This window comes from Styela clava, chromosome 9 (genome assembly GCF_964204865.1).
Source record: "Styela clava chromosome 9, kaStyClav1.hap1.2, whole genome shotgun sequence".
NCBI lineage: Eukaryota > Metazoa > Chordata > Ascidiacea > Stolidobranchia > Styelidae > Styela > Styela clava.
In genome coordinates this window covers 13,172,667-13,197,834 of record NC_135258.1, presented here as the reverse complement: position 1 = coordinate 13,197,834, position 25,168 = coordinate 13,172,667, and the positions used below count along the sequence as shown (strand labels likewise).

Below are 25,168 nucleotides of genomic sequence, written 5' to 3'. Positions count from 1 at the left end.
GCCGATTGAGATTATCGTGTTTGATGTTTATCGATTTTACGGATTTTACGTCATACAATAACTCTGACTCTGACTTAGTGAACCCAAATTGACTATAGTCACTTTGAGTGAACCCGAGCAGGATAAATACGGAGAGGTGGAGCGTGCGCTACACCGCCCAGCCGGCGGCTAAGATAGATTTATTTCGTGCCTGAATAGTTGGACTCGATCCATTTTTGCGGCTTATTACCATACCGGTACAAAAATGGTCGAGGTCTTGAAAAATTGCACAGCCCGACTTGTAGGCACCGCAGGTTGAAGGCGAGGTACCGGTACCGGTACCGTACGAGGAAATGACTAAAAGTAAAAAGAAACTAAATCATTAACGGAAAATATTTGAGGAGGACTAATTAATCATGTACCGTACCGGTACCGTACGGTACGGTACCGGTACCAGTACGCAATATTGTGATATTCCGACGATGAGGCAAATTATATGACCAACGTGTTTTATTAGACTATGTACCGGTATACCTGTATTACGTTAATGTGATATTCAAATTAATTAATCAATGATATACCGGTAAACCGTAACTACGGGGTACCGGTACCGTGCATATAATGGTTATATACGGTACTGGTATAATTATATATATAAACAAATGTGCTGATGCAGTATTTTTCCTTCCTACAGTCATACGGTATGCTGGAATGTGATATATGGCATGTAACATATTGACATGGGACAATTAAAATAAAAATTGATTTGGTATACAAACAGAAAAGTACAAAAAATGCGAAAAAGTGGCGAACCCTGGCCTGTCTGCCTGTAGCAGCTCTAGAGTCTGTCGTTAAAGTGTTAGGTCTGTCAACTCATATGTCTGTATGTAATTCCAGAATTCTGAAATTTTGACAATATGCCTGAAAACTAGACCTAGTTTACCGGTATGTCATAGGAATTGTACCGGTATGGGTAAATGAATTTCAGTTGGGTCAAGTTCCAAATTTCTAGCTATTTATACTTGGTATTTTTGGGCGCATGTTCACTAAACGCCGTAAGTACTTCTATTTGGCGCGGCACAAACATTTTTGCATTTGTTATTCCTAATCCGAACCTGACTACAGCATCAAAAAATTATGTCATTACGGCGTCACAATCACGTCATAGAGCTTGACAAAAAAAGTTACGTTTGGAGGAAATGGCATCTCTGCCAGCAATATTGAACTCGCTAACGCCTGTGATCTCTCTCATATCGGGGTCGTTACAACGGGAAAACGAGAGAAATAGCTTGCTTGATTTCGGGTGATCGTTTGCGCGTTTTGGACGGCAAACCGTATACTTTGTCGGACCTTATTTCGTCACTGTGACATTGTAGTGACATAATATTTGGATGATGTAGTCAGGTGGCGGTTAAAAATGACATATGCGAAAATGGTTATACCACACCAACTAAGATGTACTTGACGACGTTTCAGTACGGCACACTATACAGATCGAGAGAAATTGTCTCGTTTCAGAGAAACCCATTTTACCGATGATCAGACACCCCTCCTTTGGGAGACGTCTGGACATTGTTGTCCCTCAATATCAGTAATAATACAGTATAATGAAGTTGCGCAAAATACTACAAAAAAGCGCAATCGAATAACATCATCATTGAATGCCTCAGGAAAAAATAATCCGATTTACCGAAGGAAAAAAATTTTTACCGTTGCATTCGAGAGTTTTTAGAAAAAAACGGCAAGTTTGGTCACGTGACGGCCGCGATTAATTTAGATTATTATTGAGACAAGCATGGCGCGATATGAAGCATCTGACGTGGGGACAGACACCCCTCGTTTGTGAGACACTTGGAGTGTTTGTTTTATTGAGCCAAATGGAGGGAAATTCTTGGAATTTGGTTAGTGTGCCATACTGCATTTAGTAAACTAGCCCCCATTTTTGTACTCAAATCATATATATTACTCAGTGTTTCTCAACTCTGAGGTCGCGAACAGGGGTCTCCTGAAGTATGCGCCGCAAGTACTCCTAGTTGGCCTGGCTCAACAATATTTGCATATGTAATTTCTAACCCCCACATGACTACGTCATCCAAAAATTACATCACTGCGAAGTCGCAATGACGTAATACCGCCCTCCAAAGTATACGGATGGTTGCACAGAAAATCATTCGAAGTCGAGCAAGCTATTTCTTGTCGTCAAAACAATACCGATACAGCGATAAGAGAGAGATCGCTGCACAGATGCCATTTCGGACGATCATAACTATACTTTAGCAAGCTCTATGACGCGATTGTGATGCAGTGATGTAATTTCTAGATGACGTATTCATGTGGGGGTTAGAAATTATATATGCAAATACATGCAAATATATGCAAATATGCGGCGCGTACTTCAGGAGACCCGCGAACACAAATGAGTTTTGGTTAAAACGCTAAATTACAGTGCATGGAACATCATGATATCTGACAAACAAATCATGTTATAATTTTCAAACTACTTTCCATTCGTACCTTAGGCTCTGGTTTCTCGTTGAGCATTAAGAAGGTCATTTGTCATTTGACTTAGCCCACTGCTCAAAGAATACTTGATCCACATTTTAACATTTATTTTAATAAATATGAACTAAAAATATATTGATTATATATAAGCAGTTGATCATTTTTCAAATTTTAAATTTGTATTATTCAGACCAATTCTGAAGATATGTTTTGTAATTTTTATTATTGATAATCGAGTATGTGCGATGCTACAAATTACCTTTCTTACTTCTAATTGTGTGTTCAAAAAAATTTTTTTCCAGATTAAAATGGATAAATTTACCATAGTTGAGTATTATGGCTATAATGAAAATTTCCATTGTGGTTATTGCAATGGTACCTCAGAAAAATATTCACATGGTATGTGGGCACATGCGATGACTTGTCTCGACTATCAAACGTTGATAGACAGAGGTTGGAGAAGAAGTGGTGTTTATTGTTATAAACCAGATCTAGAGAAATCGTGTTGCCCACAATATACCATCCGATGTCGAGCTCTTGATTATAAACTGACAAAGTCAAAAAAAAAAGTTCTGAATAAAATGAAACAATTTTTGGAATCTGAAGGTGATGATGAGATTGTAAATTGGAAGGCAAAGAATGCTGCCAGAAATGCAGAACCTGAAATGGAGGAATCTGTTGACAATAAACCAAGCGAAATAAAGGCTTCGAAAGTTCCTATGGTTTTGGTTGATGATTCACAATTGAAGAATCATCAAGAAGCATCTGATGAAACGAAAAAATCTATCAAAGCTGGTCTTGGTGCAGATCCATCTAAACCTATTTGTAGGAAAGCCAAAGTTTTGAGGCAACAGAAAAAACAAAAAAGGGATTTAGCCACCGCTTCAGGCGATGCATCTTTCACAACCACTCCGTCTTCTCAACAATCGAAGTCTAAAACACTTCAAGAATATGTTCCTCACTTACTTAACTCAACTGATTTCAAGAGAAAACTTGAAGTCCGAATGGTTCATGCAAAAATTGGCAACAGTGAATTTGAAGCAACAAGAAAAGAATCTTATTCTCTATATAAAAAATATCAACAAATTATACATGGCGACGATCCATCAGATTGCTCAGAAAAACAGTGGATTCGTTTTTTAGTAGATTGTCCCCTTCATCGGGACAAAGAAGGCCCAGGGCCAGGATATGGTAACTACCATCAACAATATGTCTTAGATGGTAAAATTATTGCTGTTGGTGTCGTTGATGTACTACCTAACTGTCTGTCATCAGTATATTTATACTATGATCCAGATTATGGTTTCCTCTCACTTGGTATCTATACAGCTCTTAGTGAAATAGCCTATACTCAAACACTGTATGAAGAATCAAATGATCTCGAGCATTATTATATGGGATTTTATATTCATTCATGTCAGAAAATGAAATACAAAGGTGGATATCAGCCATCTGATTTATTGTGTCCAGAGACGTATAAATGGGTACCATCAGAATTGTGCTTCCCACAACTTGATAAAGAAAAATACTGCAGACTTAACGAGTTGAACGGTGGCTCTGCTACCGATGTCGATCAGCATAGTGGTAGAGAAGATTTTGATATGAATGAAATTGGTATTCTACACAGAAGAAGTTTAATGAGGTATGGTTTATATACAAGTCTTAAATATAATGCTCTTGTTGAAGCTGAACAAAACCACTGTGATGATATGAATGAAGACCTTTTAGAATCTCAAAAACAAGCAAAGAATAACGAATTGGAAAACCTAAAAGGTTATGTTTCGGCTGTTGGCGCCGTTTGTGCAAAAAGAATGTTCGTTTATAGATCTTGATTTCATTGTTATATTTTTATACCACTGTAGTTATTTAGTGAATATTTTTAGTACACTAACAGTCAAACAATGGTGATTGGTGAATCTTTTCAATAGTCTAAATGTAGCAAAAATTTTACTGTATCATTTGATCATTTCTAATGTATTCATAATCTGATTTGGGTGAATAATTCTGGCTCCGATATTGCAAAATTGAATACCATATCTAAATGAAAGATTTTGTTAATAGACAGATTTCATTTGAAACTATCTATATCTGGATTGGAAATAATATCTGCCATATTTCCCAGCTTGTTGGCAAAATACATGCAGCCCGAACCCCTGAACCCACAAGAGTGCAGTGCGCAAGATTTATATGCTGCAATGAGTAATGGTTCTCTTCCGACTGACACAACATGTCATCAACCCTGTCGAGTCAGTAGCGGGATGTGTGTAATATCCAGAGTTCGAGTAGTTACTCAAAGAGTTTTTTTTTTTTAAAGAGAAATTTTTCAAGAAATAATAATTGAATGCTGGGGTCAACTCAACTGAATCCTAGCTCAAGTCAAAATATCATGAAAATGGTAAATGTAGCACTATTTGTGAAAGTAGTATTGTCGATTAAACATCAATAAATTTCCTGAATAACAGGAAAGGATTTTGTTGATGTTTTTTTATTATATTATTATACTTCCATCCTTCCAATGTCGTTTTTTTTACGCTTAGTTCCAATTCATTCTTCAATTTTGCAGAAGACTATTCATATTATTGTGTAAAAATTTCAAAGCTTATTTATTGAAATTCTGCAATCATGTTTTTTAGCCATATCACTTTGTCAGTTTGCGCAATTTATATCAAATCCAAATACCACACTTTAGAATTTATTTGACAATTATTGGACATCAAGTTAGGTACCAGTTGGATGGATTAAAATAAGATATTTGTCCTCGATTTTGTTCTATTTTCAATATTATTTATGGTTAGGGTAATAGGGTATTTACAAGGAGTTATTTGCATTGGAAGACAGGAGTTTTCAATTTTCTCAATACTCAATTTCTTAGATTTAGAAGCTCAAGATTGTAGGCTATCATGCTTTACCCCTAATATTTCTGGCTCGAAACAAATATGACAATTATTGAGTTACTGAGTACAAAATTATTTTTCCAGCTATGTCTGTTGTGCATAATGGTTGTTTTTCTCGAGAAGGTTCCAAAATTTTGTATTTGTGTGTGCACATTTAAAGCATATGCCTATATTTTTGAATCAGACTTTTGAGTCATGATTGACTTACTCAGGAGGGATAGAAATCTGATGCTGGTATAAAATTGGCACAACTCCATGTTGATGAAGTATTAAAATTTTCAAAATGTATTTTTTAGTGGATTTGATGACTAATATACTCGCACCTAATAATTGCTTGTTCATTGGCAACATTATTGGTAGTGCCAATCACTGACTGCAGTTGATCCTTTTTGAACTTTTTCTTATTCTACTATAAGACTGAGTTATAACAAAAAACACAATCCTAATACATGCTTTAAATCAGATAAATAACGCCCTATATGGAAAACACCTATTTGCAAATATTCAACCGATATTTGGATTTATAGATTTGGAATATTCTAAATAAATTAAATGGGGCAAAATTGTGATTTCAATACACAAACGGCGAATTTTACATAAAATAATGTCATTTCATCTTTTTCGAATTGTATTTATTTTCAAATTTTGTTTACGGTTTATTGAATTTTTGAGAATCCGTAATCTAGGCTATCCATTTTACTAGTAAAATATGACTTGGATCAATTTTACCGCAAAATTAGCAAATTTCTGAAAATGAAATGTCGTAGTCTCATAAAGCTTTTCCGGTCTTATTTACCATATTAATTTCTTTGCACAAATCTATCTGAAAACACGCTCTAGTAGTAGTTTATCCTAGTATTCAACTACATATTGGTTTTGGATTGATTGATTGATTTATATCGTTCACATGCGTAATAATCAGTTTATCAGGGGGGGGAATAAAAATCGGGCTTCTAATCAATCTTTGTGTTACAAATATCACTAAATACTTTGTTAGTCCAGCATTCAAAATGATCGTAACAAGTTTCAATTTTGATTAACCTGATTCTATGCATTGTGCATAAGAACCTTCGTATATACTGAATTACGGTATACATTGTAAGTCACTTTATCATGGGAGATTTTTTTATTCTATATTGTAGCAAAGGGGTTATGAAGGCCAATTTTTGCTCTGTCTATATGTGAATTGCAATTTTTTTTGCACAATTATCCCCTTTTGTCTGTATTCTTGTGTTCTAAATTATTTTTTCGAATTTCGTTTTTTTTTTGGTTTAGTTAAAAGTTAGTATTATTATTATACTCCATTGTATTTAACAAATGATGTAATTTGTATCTGTTATTGATTTTTTATACCATAATTAACAATATTCCAATGTATGTTAACTAACTTTGATTACAATTTAGTCAATATATTGATGCTAGGACTTATCAAAAATACTCTGTATTAAAAGATATAGTGACATGAATTATAAAACTAATGGATAACATTTCAAATGGCACAAGACGATAAACCTCTGAATGAATTTCTTGCGTATGTCAATGATCTGTATCAGATTGTTCCTCCAGGAAGAATTACAGGATTTGATGTTGATTTTCAGGTATGATTTATAAATTTACTTAGCAATAAAATACCGAAACCATCGGACTTGTTTTTCACAATGCATTTGTAGATATTGTTCTCCTTTGGACTGCTACTAAGTTTAATGATTGTGTCTGATACCGTAAGTGTATTTAGGGTAGCTGAATGAATTTATGTTGTTTGTCTGAAAAAATATCTTGCAGATACTGCTCGAATTATCTTTGAATGTAATAAAATGCCAAATTTGTTGTTCATAATGGTGGCTCATAATACCCCAATGAACTATCCAGAGCCTCTAGGAACCCCTGTGAAATAGTTTGATTGTCTGCATTGTATAAGTTATTAATATATATAAAAGTGAACCAAATACTGACGAAATAAAATGATCTTTGGAGTGTAGCAAAGTTCAATAATAGCATTATTTTTGATCGATACACATTTAATAATGTAGACTATCTAATGTAGATTTGAATGGAAACTAGCGGAACCCCTGGACTGCACTCACCTGGGGTGCCATGTAACATGTCCCGGTTGAAAACCACTGGAATAGACAATTCAACGGGTCCATCTATTACCGTAATTTTGAATCTAGTTTTTTAATATTAGCATTTTTTAATTTGCTCAGCTACAAATATTAATATTATGAGTTTTTAATTAAATATAACACCTTTTCTGTCTAAACATTATTTAATAATAACCTGTTGATAGTTTCAACATATGTCAATACTTATTGATAATGAATTTTTAATCGATAAGATTAAGCTTTGCGAACTTGCAACCTATAATCTTACCTATAATCTTACCTATTGAATATAATTTGAATGTAGTATCCCAAAACCATGATATTTTAATTATATATAACAATTTTGATTCTTCTTGGAAGAAAATGGTACAAGCCTATATATATATATATGGGGCAATATAGTGTCATTAGTGTGATAGCATATTGCTAAGTATTGATGTGGTTAATAGCGGAAGTTTTATCTATTGTCCCGCTACCTATTGTTTTGCTAAAGTGGAGATGCTATGCATCATATTATATTGCTACATATTATATATGAAAAAAGTAGAATTTTTATTTGGTCGAAGTACATGTCTCAAGCAATACATAGAATACGCAAAGAATGGAATATTACATTGCATATGAATTTCAGGTTTATTTTACTAATTTTATTTCACTACTTTCAGAAATTGAAGCAACTCAGTGCTGATTTGAAGCAAAGTCCTGATCATGAATCCCATGCTGGACAGATACCAGAAAACAAAAAGAAAAATCGATATAAGGATATCACACCATGTAAGATTGTTGTACAATATTGTATTATCTTTACGACTTTACGAATTGCGACTAATGAGCGAAGTTCTATGATTAATAAATTGTGGGGTTATGATTACGTAACAATTATGAAACAATGTAACAATTAGAATTATGCGTCGTTATCAGATTTGATCGGATAATATCCAATATGCAAAATCAAGTTTCGCAACTATAGTAAATTGCATGGGAATACATTGTTTCATTCTCGTATGTTAAAATCTCATTGTGGGTCGCATAGAAAAAAGTGGGTGAAGTGAAAAGTGGGTAAAAGTGGGTCACGAACGGTTGGGAAGCACTGATTGAAAGGCTAATTTAATTATCCAATGCCTAAATAGAAATATTATTGTTTAATAATAGAAGCATTGGACAATATCACAATGATTTTTTTCAATGAATTTACCTTGTAATTATTTTTTCATGAAAATATTTACCTAAATTTAGTTTTGCTATTATTTCTGGACAAGTTTGATAAATATATTTGAATTCTATTATCCCAAAACTCCATTTATCAATATAGCTTTATTAGTAAAATCCAAGCACCAGATAAGAAATCTATCCTGAAATTGCCAATATTTGTTTTTCAAGGACTTTCTGTTTTAAAATCTACCGGTATCCTATTTCTTCCTCTTAGTTAATAAATAACAGCCAGCTTATGAAATAGGCTGGTATGCCACTGATAATAGATCTTTAATATTTGCAAATTGCATTCTGTTTTCATCCACAGTAGATTTTATTCTAATTACAGAAATATTTCCCTCATTTTAGTTGATTTTTCAAGAGTGAAATTGACAAATACGAATGATGATGTCAACTCAGATTACATTAATGCAAGTTTTATTAAGGTTTGTAAGATTCCTGTTTTTACTCAATTTCTTCCCTTGCTATTTATATATAGCAGAATATAATGCATTATGCTGATTCTTTCATTGACAATGATAATAACACTATGTTTTAGTTATTGCAGTCTTACAATTCTTGACTTATTTATGATTAGGATCGTCCACGATTTGATGTTGTTCATATTTTAATTAATGATTGTTGTACATGCATATGACAGATTTCACCGATGTAGAAACATTTGAGGATTTGCTGATTGTGCTTTATATGGAATATTGTGAATGAATTGATTCAATTACTTTGTTATAATACTTCAAACATTATCTTGCTTTGTGCAATGAAAAACTAAAAGACTATAAATAAGGCAACCCAAATGAATTTAACATCCCATACCTATTGACATATATACAGGAAGGGATATTGCTTTTTATTTCATGCTATTCTTTTTTAACATAGCAATGGTGTTTTCATGTTGTGAAAATTATAACAGCAACTTATGATTTAGAGCAGGGGTGTGCAAGGTTTTTGGTACAGGGGCCTAAATTGTAAGTGTGAGGGAAAAGTTACATTTTATGAACAACATTTACTTTGTTACAAAAGCAAGAGTGGAAAACAATAAGCCTCTTGCCAAAACTAAATTTAATTGCAATCTCAACAAATTCTGTGAGCTATTTCGTTTTAGTTATGTTGTGGCAGGCAGGCAGGCCAGATAGAATTACCCAGCGGGCCTGATTTGGCCCGCGGCCCACAGTTTGCCTAGTCAGATTTAGAGGTTTAGATATTTTCAAATAATATTAAATTTCGAGTTTAGGTAATGAGTGCAGCTTGATTATAATATATTTGATTATAATTGTATTTCATATCTTTAATTTTTCATACACTTCTATAAATTCCTTATAACAAGATATTTTTTATATGTGCTCATGCTCATTACTATAATACATGCCGAGATCGTTTGTGATTATATTGGTAACATTGTTATATGGGATTAATAGCCTGACTTGACCTTACATTAGGTCGAATAGCTGGCGGCAATGACTTATTCATAAAATATTGTTTATATCGTGAAATAGGAACAATTGATGGGAGTGTACCCTGTTGGTACAAATTGCTGGCAGATTATACGGCCATGCATAGCAAAAAGACATGATTTGAAAATTGTCATTTTGAGCATTCAAGAGTCTCACAGTTACATCAAGAATGTCTTGTATGGTTTCATAAAATTGAATTGTAGGATATGGAGAACAACTATTGTTTATCTCGACATAACTCCATGAATGTGAATACACTTCCACATATTTTATGTTAAATAATGCCCCGTTTAGAATATATTCTATATTCGATCGTTGAAATTTGAAAATTATTGAGAATATATTTGAAATAGTGAATTATTCGATTTTGCTGATTTTTAGTAAGACTAATCATTTTTGGTTAATGAGTCTAATTATCAATGTTAGTAAAGTATCAACATAGTGGAATTGAATTTTTTCATGGTTTGCTTTGGGTTTATTTGTCAGGTTTCATAAAATAGCCCACCTTTTTGGACCAGGGGTCAAAAATTTTGCCTCTTTGACTGGAGTGCCATGTACGTGTGACGTAAAAACTTACATTTCATGAACAATATTTACAGTGTTACAAAAGTCAATGCGGAAAACAATAAGCCTCGTGCCAAAACTAAATTTCATCGCAATCTCAACGAATTCCTTGTGCAGTTTTTCAGCTTAAACATCGAAATTTGGTTTCAGTTGGGCTGTGACAACATCAGGCGGACCAGATTGATCTACCCAGCGGGCCGGATTTTTCCCGTGGGCCAAAGTTTGCCATGTCAGAAATAGTCTGTTATGCATTTCCAAACAGTGTTACCAAGCTTTCAACTTCATTGCTGTGCTAATCTGCTTACAATTATTTTCAATTTATCTTGCAAAACGTAGTTTTCTTTATTGGCCGTAGCACTGCCACACACATATATATTATATGTATTCTTTATTCACATTAAAGAGTTGCTTTAATAATGTGTATTTTGTTTCTTCTGTATAATGATTCATTTGTAATAGTAGCAAGTAGCAACCGTATATTCTCCTAAGACTGATTTTGCAAGGAAGTAGCAAGTCATGTCATTGTATTGAGTGGGAATATATCAAACGCTATTTCGTTATAACCTCATCAAAGTGTTTCCATTTTGAATATTCATTGGGAAATGATTCGTAATATCATGGAATACAAATTAGGTTAAAGTCTTGAAGATCAATAATGCATTGTTCATTCTTTTTAAAATTTGTCAGTTACCGGTATGTGTTGTTTGATTTCTACTAATAGCACTTTTATCCGTCTTATTAATGAATATTGCATTGACAATTGGCATTTTACCAAATATAGGCCTACTTAGGTTTAACTCAGGTTTCTTAGATGTTGGTTGGGAAATTCAAAGGCAATTGAATGACATATGTATAGGGATGGGCAATATAGAATACCGAATCCGGAGGATTCGAATCCCAAAGTATTCGAATCCAACGGGATCCTATAACAGGATTCGGTTTCCGCCTCTCCGGCGCCAAGCGTCAATTTTTGTATTTCGGGTTTCTAATTTATCAATTATAGACGAGCGTTTTTCTCGCGTGGAAATCTCTCTCGTTTAATTAAACTTGCGTCTGCTCGCAAAGAACCCGTAAATCGGTAAACATCAAACACTGTAATTTCAATCGGCATATTCAGGACAAGAAGTCGGTAATATAACCTCACGGCGAGGACGCGTTATTGCACCATTTTTGCGTTTTCCTCCTTTGCTATCTAGCTAGCGTTATTTGTGCCGACTTACTGGTGATATTCCGATAATCTGAATGCAACAATCTTTAATTGTTTACAGACGTGCCTTTCCTCATTTTAAATTAAATGATTTTTCGTGACCTACGAGTTTTCTCAAAAAAATGATGCACGTAAACCAAAAGCCAGGCGTTAAATGTTATAACATTACTCGCCATTAATTTAGATCAAATATTATTTACGAATAATTTTATTATACCATTTTCCGAAATACAAAGTTATATCGCAAAACGCGAACAACTGTCACATTTAAATTTCACTCTCAAAAGATTACATATTTTTCGGTCCGTTTCTATCGTTCAAGATAGACGCACGTTTGATCGAGTGTCTGTAGTATTTTAGTCGCCGATGAATTTTGAAAAAAGTTGCCGCATCAGGCGAAGATAGTGACGTATTGAATTTGAGTAGGGCTAAGTCTGGGTAGATAATGATTAATGATAACATTTCTATCGTTCAAGATAGACGCACGATTGATCGAGTGTCTGTAGTATTTTAGTCGCCGTTAATTTTGAAAAAAGTTGCCGCATTTGGCGAAGATAGTGACGTATTGAATTTGAGTAGGGCTTAAGTCTGGGTAGATAATGATTAATAATAACATTTCTATCGTTCAAGATAGACGCACGTTTGATCGAAAGTCTGTAGTATTTTAGTCGCCGATGAATTTTGAAAAAAGTTGCTGCATCTGGCGAAAATAGTGACGTATTGAATTTGAGTAGGGCCAAGTCTGGGTAGATAATGATATGTAACGATAATCATAGAAAAGGAGTTCGTCTTCAGATGTTATAACCTAATAACTAAGTACGAAATCGCGTTTAACTTTACGGGAACTTGGTTTTACGTGTCTTGCTCTCACAGAATAAAAGGTTGATTTTAATTAATAGTGGTTAAATTTAATATTTTACAACGGCGCACAGGTTGCTTGCAGTGGCCACATGCTGGTTCAGCATCTAATTAATTCTCAGCGGGTATGTTTTAGTATACTCGGCAGACTTGCATTAATAATGATTTAACGCCGTTTCATGTCTATTTTGTATTTAACCGCTTACTATTAAAGTGTGTAAAGCGTGTCTTAATTTAGCATATCAGTATTTATTAGTATTTAGGGATTACATACATTTGGAACAATTGAAGGCAAAAAATATTGTAATATTCCTAAATTTTATTGTCCTGGGAACTGCCTGTTTAGTATCAAATGAAATCCAATGTTCAGGACATTTCCAAATAGATAATACATTTATAGTAAGTAATACATTTACAATTTTTTACCATCTAAATCCAGCAATGTAGAAATTCCCACTATTTGAATAAGTATGAAAATAGAATAGGATTCGGTATTCTGGATTCGATTTAACTATTCTAGAATATTCTAGAATAGTAAATTATTCTACATTGCCCATCCCTACATATGTATTTGATTTAAAAAAAATTTTCAGTACACATAACATTATAAAATATTGTGATTTGTTCTCTATTAATTCGCTCCTCCCAATTTCGAAGAATAATATGATCTAATATTTAGAAATCCCTCCATCTATTTCCTTTTTTACGTAGTTCATCTTTCACAATAATTTACAAATTGATAAATAGACTAGTACGGCATATCCCACCATATGTTATCATGTTATTTATATTCTGTTCAGAGGGCCAAAATGATTCCTAAATTAAGGATTTTGCAATTACAGACATTCCTCTATTTTCAATGCATTTAAACATTCGATTCGTTTTGAATTCTGTTCATTTTGGTATTCAACTTCTTTTAACTAGCAGTTGTCCTAGCTAGCAGATGTCCGAACTGAATGTCTGATATTGTATTTCATAATTTATCTCCATTTTGCTTTTGGAAATTATTAAATGCAAATCCTGTATTTTCCACTTTCATAAATACCAATTTATAGTGTTTCCCAAGTCTATGAATCTGAAACATAACTTACCAACAATTCGTTCGTATACATGGACTGGTAACCAGACGAGAGGCCATGGTTTACCATAGAATTAAGCCGTCTAATCGTCATTCCTTTTCCTCGGAATAGAGAGGAAAATCCTATCCTAAATCCCAAGATCTAAATCTCTCAATTCGTAACGTTATGTTTGTTTATGTTTTTCAGGGTGCAGATGGTCATCAAAACTACATCGCTTCACAAGGACCTCTGCCTCACACTATTCTGGATTTTTGGCAAATGTTGTGGCAGTATAATATTAAAGTAATCGTGATGGTTTGTCGAGAAATTGAGCTTGGTAAAAAGAAATGTGAAAGGTTAGATTTATTAATAGTTTGGAACATGCGCTGGTTTTTGTTTTGGTTTTAGAGGATTTTAGAGCTTAAATCAATTATCATGCGAACATGCTTTTAAAGTTGTTATATTGTAAATATTATGGTCCTTTTATTTTACTTCATATGAATACTTTTTACGCAAAGTATTTTTTCCCAAGTCATTTCAGAATAAAGATACAGATGCTGTTTTGTTTGTTCATTTGTTTCTTACTGATCTAACTAATTGAATGTAAATAGAAAATTCTATATGCCATTATTTATGACCGAAAATATGTAAAAGATTAGCAAAATCCAATTCTCTGCAATTGTTTTTACAAGTTTGCTCAAAGCAAAGTGCCAAGCTGTCGAACAAAAGTTGTCACAAGTACTGCAAGCATACCCTGATACATTAAACGCTATAGATCAGGGGGGGGGGGAGCCGCAGAATTCGTAATTTTTTTTATTATCAAAATACCATGAACAGAAAAGAAATTCGCACAAGAGTCTAATAACAATAAATAGATAAACAAAGCACCTATGCTCAAATATATGCACAATTTAAGCTCATTTAATTTGTGTTTCCTTGTAGCTGATTTACGAGGGTAGTCTCGTAAGAAGTTTTCATGATTTGTTTCATGGTGCCGTTTAACATTGCTGACTTAGTAGCTTATGGCAGGTTAAACACAAAGGTTTATTCTTCTGACTGGTAAATGCGTATTCTTCTTCCCATTATGACTTGACAACTGTTTTTATCTTCGTACTTTCGTTTCTTAATTGATGACATATCGCACAGTAACTTAGACTAACTAACCGCAATCAAGCTGCAATACCGCCATCGCATCAATAAACATTGACCATTGTGACGAAAGAGTTGCTGACTTGACTGACTTAAATTCAAAATTCAACGCTACAGCGATTTTCATACTAAAACATAATTTGTCTTAATCATTGACGAAAACTTTATTACAACTTTTGAATAAATTAAAAAAGTTTACTTTAAAGTTTTTCTCATAGTTAAAATTTTGATAATAATTTATGTTAGCGAGAAGAGCCGCACAAAAAGTCTCGTGAGCCGCGGTGTGCCCACCCATGCTATAGATAATATTTCTGTATAGAGATCGTTGAATTAAGTTTCATTTCGAGTGCTTATTTCGTTATAGTAGTGTAAATATTTAACTCAGTTAAAGGTTTTGTGAAGTTTTTTTATTTAGACTATGATCCTTTCAGAGGCTTACTAAACATATACTCTTGCACGTGTCTGTGATTAGTTTATTTATTTTGTGTTTCAGGTACTGGGCAGATAGAGGAGAATCGAAAACATTTGGTGACATTGTCGTGTCTTTGGTAAGTTTCTCATTAGTCTCTTTATTAGAGTTATATAATTTGTTATCATACCAATCATAATTATTCAGTATTCGTTACTTGGTGGCTGGTTATGACTTGTTACATGCAAATGACTAGGAAGTTTTGTGTCATGCATTTCAATACAATTCTCAAACTACTTTATATTAATATGTATATAGGCTATAGCATTCACATTCAAAGTCAATGCTATATATAAATTACATTCTCATTATTTTGTATTTCAGTCTGCATATTTCATATAATAGTGTTAACTGTTAATAATTATGGTTACCATAATTACACATTATATCACTCCATTTGAACTCTTTTAAATTAGTATGTTCAAATATATTAAACTTACTTTAAGCTTATAATTCACTAGTTTTAAGATGGTTTTATTAAGTGGATTAGTGGCAAAATCATTGACACATTATCTTTCATATTGCTCTGCTAACCTAACCATAATCAAACCTAAAAATAAGTGGGATGATAATTATTATATATATTCATGTGTGGGTTAAGTTCAAATAGTCATGCACAAAGCGATGTATTACATATTCCTTTTGTTTATAGTTATAGTATATTGGATTGATATTTTGTCTATGTTTTGATGAAGTACCAGCCCATTTATATTTTTTGTAAAATTCAGTTCAACAAAATTCAATAATGATATTTTTGTTATTAATATCATTTTTAAAGGAAAAGATTTGCTTATAAAAAATGTGGTTCCATTAAATTTAAAAAGAATTTTTTTGTTGGTAATATTCATACATCGTTAAATTTCATACCAGTGTTAACTCTAAGCGAATTATGAGTGCGAAAGTGCTTCGCAGTCGAAAAAAAAAGTGCGAAAGTGCTTTTGCCGATTTTAACAAGTTAGGTGCTCTAGCTTTTCATATAACCCATTTAAAATGGCATAGATACTCGGAAATGCGCTCCTCCGGTCAATATTATGAATTAAAGAGAAGCCTTTCCGTTAACCGAGTTCCCGAGAATTCAACTTTTCGATTTATCCCTAAACCTAATCTGATAATTATTAATTTGTGATTTTGAACCACTTTGAGAGTCGCCACCCGCTGTTTTAAAAGGTAGGTTAACCTACGTTCTCTCCCAAATATTACGCAGGATACTCCCCTGTTTTAGGAGATAGGTTGACCTACTTTCCTTTCAAACTTTTTTCTCCGAAATATTACACAAGATCACTTTGAAAATCCTCCCTTTCGTGAGCTAGCGTGACCTAATTTCTCATTTACATTTATATTATACTATTTCAGAGCTTACCCAAAGACAAGTAATTTTTAAATGTCGACATGCCTTGGTTTGTGTGCGAGTTAGTTTAAATCAGGCAGAAAGCATCATATATTGGCAAAATGTTTAGTAATGCCATGTACTTTCAGCATTCATAAATAGCACTTTTGTAATGCTGCTGACCTAGTATCAAATATTCGCATCACAACGCAACTTGCGAGGTTTCCATATATTTCAATTACACTAATAGGAACGATGACGAAGAGTTTTCTTTTGCGAAGGTACACGAAATATAACGAGGGTGATTCTTGCAAAAAACATGAATATAAAAAATAAACGAATGATATGATAGTGGATCCCAAATAATTTTGAGAGTGTCTCGAAATACCAATCCATTTGATAAATAATTTTTATTCGACCACATGAACGCTGATATACGCATTCTCAGATATCGGACAGCCAGTCGCGATATTCAATCGTTCATATGCACAAATCTCACATTAATAGTAATTGCTACCCACCTTTGTAAAGTTTAGAAACCAACAAACAGAAAATAACTTATCCTAAAACGCAATCAAAATTCAGTCGGCAATAAATTCGTCGCCAAGACGATGCCATACAAAACAAAAAAGATTTGGTCGCGAGATTTACGTTAGACGACTGCAAAACGACATTGTTTTTTGAGCAGAATGTAAAACAATCAAATTAAAAAGCGGGAGTTACGACGCCATTAACACATTGTGTGTATTAAACTTCCCTGGTAAGTACTTTGGTAAGTACTATTATTATTGTACTTATACACCTGTTGGAGTATTTCGGACAATTTCGAATTTAAAATTAATGAAAACCCGGACATATAATAAAGACGCAAAAGTAAAATGAACATTTATTGAAGAGGTTATTATTTAAGAAAGACAACATGATCGTACAATTCCGCCCAAACTTCGATGTTCGCAAGTGAGATGATAAATAAATACTTCCCTGTATTCGATCAATTAACTTTAGCGTATCGTTGTTCTGCCAACAAACAGCCGGGTGCAAAATATTTCCGTGATATGCTCACAAATATTCTCGATATTAATATCATACCCTCGCGTATGTACTTTCTATTAGCTCTTTAGTGATCCCTTCCATCCTTGGCCAAGTCATGTTTCGAATATGTGAACATTTTATTCGACCATACATGGCCGGCGGGATGTTAAAATTGTAAACAAGAGAGAGGTAAAATCAATCGCGAATTTCGTTATAACGGCTCGTTTACGAATTGTTGCGCCTGTTATCGTCGAAAATGATTACATTTGTTGTATTTTGAGGTATTTAAGCAGTAATAATTAGGGCATGACATCATCAAAATCGTCAAGTGCGATCTTGAAATTGCAAATTCCGTAAATAAAATTGTGAATTACTCGGTAACGAATTCAGCTTCAATGACCTTCGGGGTATTGTTTTGTTGTAAATTATAATTATACCGATGCGACTGCAATTTATATGGCCGCACTTGGTGTGGCGGGTTTATTAATAGTGTAAAATAAATTAAACGAATATCAATTATAACCAAGCCTGTCAGAGTGTTTATTTTCTGTGGGCAAGAATCGTAAAATACCATCTTGAGACAAATTCACTTCCATTATAAAATCTAATTTTTCAGTTATTATCGTCATACAAATAACGTGTGGCAACTTTTTAATTTATCGTCGACCAAAAAACCGCCCCACACTCGTCCAAACGTATGTCAAGCTTGACCGACAGGAACAGATTCATCGACAACTTTAATTAGGGAAAATATGTATTTTATCGGGAATGCAAAATAAATGTAACAAAACGCATTTTTTTTGTGATATAACTTTGTATTTTCGGAAACGGATTGCCGTGAAAGGTAAAATTTGATCTAAATTAATCGCAAAAATGTTTTATTTTAAATGTAACAAAACACATTTTGCGATATAACCTTGTATTTTCGAAAACGGGTGTCCTGAAGAATAAAATATGATCTAAATTAATCGCAAAAATGTTTTATTTTAAATGTAACAAAACACATTTTTCGCAATACAACAGTATTTTCGGATACCGGGTGTCATGAAGAATAAAATATGATCTGAATTAACCGTAAATAATGTTTCAATCCAAATGTATCAAAACGCATTTTTTGCGATATAATTTTGTATTTTCGAAAACGGGGCGTCATGAAATATATTCATCTAATGTTTTATCTATCGTCTAACTAACGTCTGGTACACATCATTTTCGGGGAGAACTCTAGTCCGCGAAACGTCATTTAATTTAAAATAGAGAATGTTCAACGCATTCCAAAACGGAAAATCACCAGTAAGTCGACAGGGATTGAACCCTCCGGATTCAGTATTCTATATCCCTCCGTGTCAGAAATTTCTAAAGCTTGGAACAAAGAACAAGTCAAACCGCCGCAGAAGAAGGGGAGTATTTTTTGCACTAATAATTAGGGCGTGACATTATCAATATCGTCAAGAAACTGGTGAATTTTCAAATTCCATAAATAAAATTGTGAATTGCTCGGTAACATTTTAGCTATAATTATCGCCTGGGTATTGTTTTGTTGAAAACATGTTGAAACTTGAGGGAATCAGTTACAATTAGCGCCTGACCTCTGTCCTCTATTAGGCACTCGAGCACTCGAAAAAAAAAGCACTCGAGTCCAATCTTTTTAGCATTAAGTCGCTTACGTAAAATATCCCGTATAAGAAGTGCTGTTCATTAACGTCATCTCGGCTTATGACCACGCAGAAATGCCTTTATTGCCGAATTATTCAATCACTATTTTAAATAAACATTCAGGATTGGCACAATTTCAGATTTGTGAAGTTTATCACCATAGAAAAACATGAGAAAGTTAGTTATCGTCTTAAAATATCAGCATCACGGTATCGACAATAATATTACCATTCGCATAAAATTGGGACCGTAAATTTACAAATCTTGATAGGTAATATTAAAGCCAACGCAAATGTTAATTTGAGTCCTCAATGTCTTCAACAGCTGTTGCCGATGTGAACAAACGGGTAAACCTGAAATATAAAACTTCGATGTCCGCCGGCCCGCAAGAATTTATATTTCTAAAAAAGAGAGAGTGCGGGAATATAGATTAACAAAACCTGGATATCGCCGCCAAAGGGATCGGTGACAAGAACAATTAGCGATTGCAACGGAATTAATCAGTAAAAAGGCTTAGTTGCCGATTTTTTAATGTTTCCATCAACGTTCCAAAAATATTTGTTATTCGTTAAAAATATTCAATTCAATAAAATATTGAATTTTGCCCACCGGTACTCGCATATCAATGAAAAATAGTTGTGTAAATATCGCAAAATGTCTCATGCTTTCAACATTGTGATTACAATAAAATGGCACTTAATGGTATTTTGTGAATTCGGTGATTTTGCAAATCTGTGACATGCTGCTAAAAGTTTCGTCTGATTTGAAAATCGTGCACTTTGGTCACAATACATCCAAAGTGACTATAACACTTTACTAACACTTTTATAGTCGTTTTGAATTCAACGATATCATTGATAGTCACATGACCACTCTCCTTGAAAGAAACGCACTGTGTAGTATTCCAACATCTGGTTTCAAAGACGCGGAGCGTTTTTTGCGGGAGAAGCGGAATCGGTGTGCTTGTATAATAATCATATTATAAACAAGAATTTTGCCGTTAATGCAAAAGCTTTATCTACTATGTCTGCATCTCATAGGTTAGAATTCCGGTAAATATCGTTATGATATGCAGAATTGAGTTACAAAAGTACTAGTATGTTACTTATTTGTCACTTTAATACTCGAAAATATTTGTTAACTTTGAATTTTTATTCCATTCAAAATCGGAAAAAAGTGCTATTTCTCTTCAAAATCGGAAAAAAGTGCTATTTCGCAGTCCCTAAAAAAAGTTGCGAAAGTGCTTCGCAATTTTCGCAAAAAAGTGCGCTAATAGTGAACACTGTTTCATACCAAAATCTTGAATATATCACATATGCAAGGAATATTTCATTTTATACCTTAAATCAGTACATTTAAATATGTCTGTATAGATACAACATAAATTTGATTCCTCTTCAATAACTTCAATTTGTTTCAATTGGAAAAAAAAATTAATGATGCAAATGTCAGGCAATCTCCATTTTCATGCCATTAATAAATTTGATTATTTCACCATATTAACTGAAATAAATTTGAAGTTTTGTAAATTTTCCTAAAATGAAAATATGAGTGTATATAGTGACTGAATTCACTGAGTATAGTATACACTGAATGAATCTAATGCAGCCTACCAATTTCTTCAGATTGACTCACTTTATTATGTATTTATGTATATATATATATTCCACTTCATTTTATATATTATACTAAGTGTATAATATTTTAAGAATTAGTCATTTTGTTGCGGTGCTTTTTAGCATGAAATAAAATAACGAGATATATCCTGTGGTAATTTTATTCATTATAAAAATATGTTATTTTTTTGACATCACAGAGTCAAAAAGATGATCTTAAAGATGGATATTGTCTGCGAACCATTAAAGCTGAAAAAGGAAATGTATGTAATGTATTATCATCACTGTATTCATTATGATTGTATTCGGTTGGTTAATGGAAATGTAAATTTTTTTGATTCCTTCAAGAATTCCATTATTTGTGCGATTTATTTTAAATTTCTAAATATGATTGTATGTTTGCCTCGATTGTTTTCTCTACTGATTACTGTTTGTTTTAGCTGTCATCAAAAGAATGTCGACAATTATCTATGAAATTCTTCTACGTAATGCAGCAGATGCTATCTTGTTGACACAATCGTTTATGTGCCACAAATGGTTCATGTTGCAAAGCAGTGGTTCTCAAATGATGGGGCGCACCTCACAAGGGGGGTGTAGACAATTTTTTAAGGAAATATTTGTTAGATCAGATTTTAGATATTAACATCCCATCCACAGATTTTCAACGTCTTTTTTTTTAATGAAACATACTTTAGCCTCACGATCTGTTATTTGTAGCTAGGTATTTTTGGCACGAGACTTCTAAAAAAAATTCTAAAAAGGGAGCACGACTTAAGAAAAGTTTGAGAACCACTGTTGCAGTGGATTGGTAAAGTACTGTTCTATCTGTTTGTGCTATATTACCATTTACTGTACTTAAAATGAGCCATTTTTTGTTTGTTGTAACAATATGAAACTGTTAGTTTGCACAAGCGAGTGTACCGTGAGATAAAATTGATCGAAAGTAGTTTCTGTTGACTCAATTACGTAAAAATGCTGTTTTCTTAAAAATCACTATATATATAAATTGGGAATCATTCTATCATTCAGAGGTCCGAGACCTCCCCTCTAGGGGAATGTAAAAAAGTATTTTCCTGTATCATACATCAGCCCTCCAGAAGTATGTGTACCAATATGGAGGTAACTAATTTTGTTCGCCTACTTCACATCAAGTTGTGTAAAGGGACTTAAACCTATGGGTAGGGGGTATATTCACTTGATCATATTCACAGACAGTCCCAGACTCCTAATGGAACTATCGTAAAATAAGGAAAAAATTGTGGCCTAGCCCTAACCTGGTACACATAATACGGGAGTACCGTAATTTTTTCATAGCTTGACACGCTTTTTAGACCTTCAAGACTTGGAAACCCACGTTTTTCTGCCCCCGGTTTGACCCGCTACGGTTTTACTTGGCAATAAGAAATTTCAGAACCCCCCTTCGTAAATTTCAGGCTAAGTTCCTGGATATTGTGATATTTAATACATTTCTAAATTCTAATACACTGGTTGTTACTTATCGATCTTAAGATCGGTAAGTATATTGATAGGTATTTGTCTGTATGTCTGTCTGTCTGTGTGTGTGTCTGTTAGATGCAGGTGATATCTCACGAAAGCGAGATTGAATCTGCTCCAGATTTTGCATGTGCATTCATCTTATCTCGGACCAGAAGCCTATTGATTTTGGGCGAATTATGTCGTATAATTAGCGAGTTATCAATCAATTATTGATATAGTGATCTTGATTTTTGTAAAGCGAGAGAATTTTGAAACCCGCCGAGTGTGTGTGTGCGATGCGCAGTGCGCAAGTTACAAGAGCGGATGAATCGAAACTGCAGTTTCTGTTTTGGGGGATCCCCTAACTATCGATCGATAAGTCTTCGGTTTCCAACCGATATTCTCGTTTAGTTCTTGAGGCCATCTATCGTTTTTTATTATTTCATATTGCCGTAACCTATCCAATTTGTTGCCTTTTGTGTTTCAACACTCAAAATTGAACACTATAATTGACAATGGGATTTCAATATTTTCATTCATTCAGTAATCACAGGTTCCTTCCTTCGAATTTTGGATGAAGTTGATTTTTTTTTTTTAATTTTCAGGAGGTTCGCTATATTCATCAGTTCCATTATGTTAGCTGGCCTGATCACGGAGTTCCTAAAACTTGCCTCGAGATTCTTACTTTAATTAATCATGTTCGAGATGTGCAATCATACAGGTAGAGTTTTCTTGTTTATCAAATATATCACTGTGTAAAGTGTAATGATAATGGATTAGTGATATTTAGAATAGTTGAATAAAACTGAATTTATCCGATTGAAATGACAGTTCAAAAATCGTGGTTTGAGTTATTTTGAGTGACTTATTTGTCTTGCATCACACTTTTGGATCTCAGCTGTAGGGGACCCTCATTCTCGGTTGTTCTGTCTGTCTGTGTGTCGAAGCTTTAGCGTCTTGACGGCTTGACCGATATGGATGAAATTTCACACTTGTTCATTCTGTCACCCTAGTATTGTGCGCTTTATCGAAAGTCTGGATCAAAGTTTCATTCCCAGGGGAACAGCCAAAAGCGTGCCAATCGTGAATAAAGTCTGGTTTTGTGACCAGATAAAATGTTACATGATTTTATATGTGAAAGTGTAATGGAGACATTTGAGCTACTTGGTATATTTGTTTAATTTTTGCTATGGTATGCTTGCAGTCAGTGTATACGGATTCACTGGCGCAAAGACAGAGCGAAAGAAGAACTAGTCCATTCAACCACTTTAATTTTGTTTTACAACAAAGTTTGTATGAACTTCAAATTTTATGAAGTTTATACCTGTAATATATTTTTGTAATTTTGGATGTTGCTGTTGAGATCAGTTATTTGCACTTATTGTGACTGTTGTCCAAGTTCAAATTTGGTTATACAAATATTTTGCAGTCAAGATGAAAGCACTCCACTGTGTGTACATTGCAGTGCTGGTTGTGGAAGAACTGGAGCTGTATTAGCAGTTGATTATGTTCGGAACTTGTTAGAATATAAGGTAAGATGCTACTACTATTTATTGTATAAAAAAAATTGGCGCTCTAGAAGTGTGTATACCTATATGGAGATAGATAACTAATTCTGTTCGCCTACTTTACATTAAATTGTGTAAAGGGACTGAAACCTATGGGCAGGGGGTATATTCACTTGTCTAACACAGACAGTCCCCGAACGCATAATGGAACTAAAATGAGGAAAATCGGAATAAAATTATTGCCTAACCCTAACCTGGTATACGTACCAAAAAATTTGCAAAACTTTGCTATAATTGTGACAAAAGGCAGGACTCACAGTAGTACAAGAGCAACAAAAGTTTAACACCAAGATTTCCTTCTACTTATGAGTGGACATAATACGTTCTGTAACACGTTTTGCCTGTCCAGTCTAGCTGGCGACTAGTCAACACAAAATTCCCCTAAGTAGAAGATAATTGGGAGATTGAGCAAAACTGATTAGACAAAAAAGCATATGTCAATATTGTACAACAAGATTTTCCAACCACTTCGAATGTTTGAATATTGTTTCCAACTAAGTTTGGTGTTCACATATAACCGTAATTAATATACGTTTCAGAGGGTGCCAAGCGGACTGAAGGCATTTAATATTATATCAGATATGAGAAAACAAAGACCAGCAATTGTTCAGACAAAGGTATGCGTCTATATATGTATTAAATTTTTTGAAAGTCATAGCATGACATGATCAACATGAACATATGAACATCTCAGGTTCAATATTTGCTATTCAAGTTTTGACATACTGTTACACCCTTGTTATCACTTATACTGGGTTGTGATGAATTGGATAGGCTTAAAAAGTTTTTATTTGGTCCTGTGATGTTTATTAAATTGAATATTCAAATACAGGCGGAGTAGATTATATTAGGTTTAGTCAATTTTTAATTTTGGTAGTAATTCAGAAACTGACTCATTTAACTTTTATTAGAAAAAAATTAATAATAAAATCAGTGAGATGATCAAAACACTATTTTTGTCAACTTATAAACATATGATTGTATAACAAACAGGCCTTTCAAATAAGCGAACATTTAAAATATTCTTGATATTCCATATTTGATACTT

At 33.6% G+C, this 25,168-nt stretch overlaps 2 protein-coding genes across 5 annotated transcripts in view; both read left to right on the top strand.

Annotated features, from left to right (window-relative positions):
* The first annotated feature begins 2,787 nt into the window (after positions 1–2,787).
* Positions 2,788–6,310, top strand: LOC120339342 (arginyl-tRNA--protein transferase 1-like). Its single transcript, XM_039407446.2, has one exon. It carries the CDS (start codon positions 2,790–2,792, stop codon positions 4,311–4,313), a length of 1,524 nt encoding a protein of 507 aa, XP_039263380.2. The 5' UTR covers positions 2,788–2,789; the 3' UTR covers positions 4,314–6,310.
* Positions 6,311–6,779: 469 nt separating this feature from the next.
* The window catches only part of LOC120339340 (uncharacterized), a 43,720-nt gene continuing 25,331 nt past the window's right edge, over positions 6,780–25,168 (top strand). For all 4 annotated transcript variants that reach the window (XR_013477822.1, XM_078116093.1, XM_078116092.1 and 1 more), the window contains exons 1-9: positions 6,780–6,973; positions 8,143–8,251; positions 9,038–9,114; positions 14,035–14,183; positions 15,470–15,524; positions 21,277–21,339; positions 23,158–23,273; positions 23,982–24,084; positions 24,660–24,737. Coding sequence is in view for 3 of the 4 variants with exons in the window: in XM_078116093.1 (XP_077972219.1) it covers positions 6,869–6,973; positions 8,143–8,251; positions 9,038–9,114; positions 14,035–14,183; positions 15,470–15,524; positions 21,277–21,339; positions 23,158–23,273; positions 23,982–24,084; positions 24,660–24,737 (855 nt within the window). In the remaining variant the exon portion in view is untranslated. The remainder of the gene's footprint in view (positions 6,974–8,142; positions 8,252–9,037; positions 9,115–14,034; positions 14,184–15,469; positions 15,525–21,276; positions 21,340–23,157; positions 23,274–23,981; positions 24,085–24,659; positions 24,738–25,168) is intronic.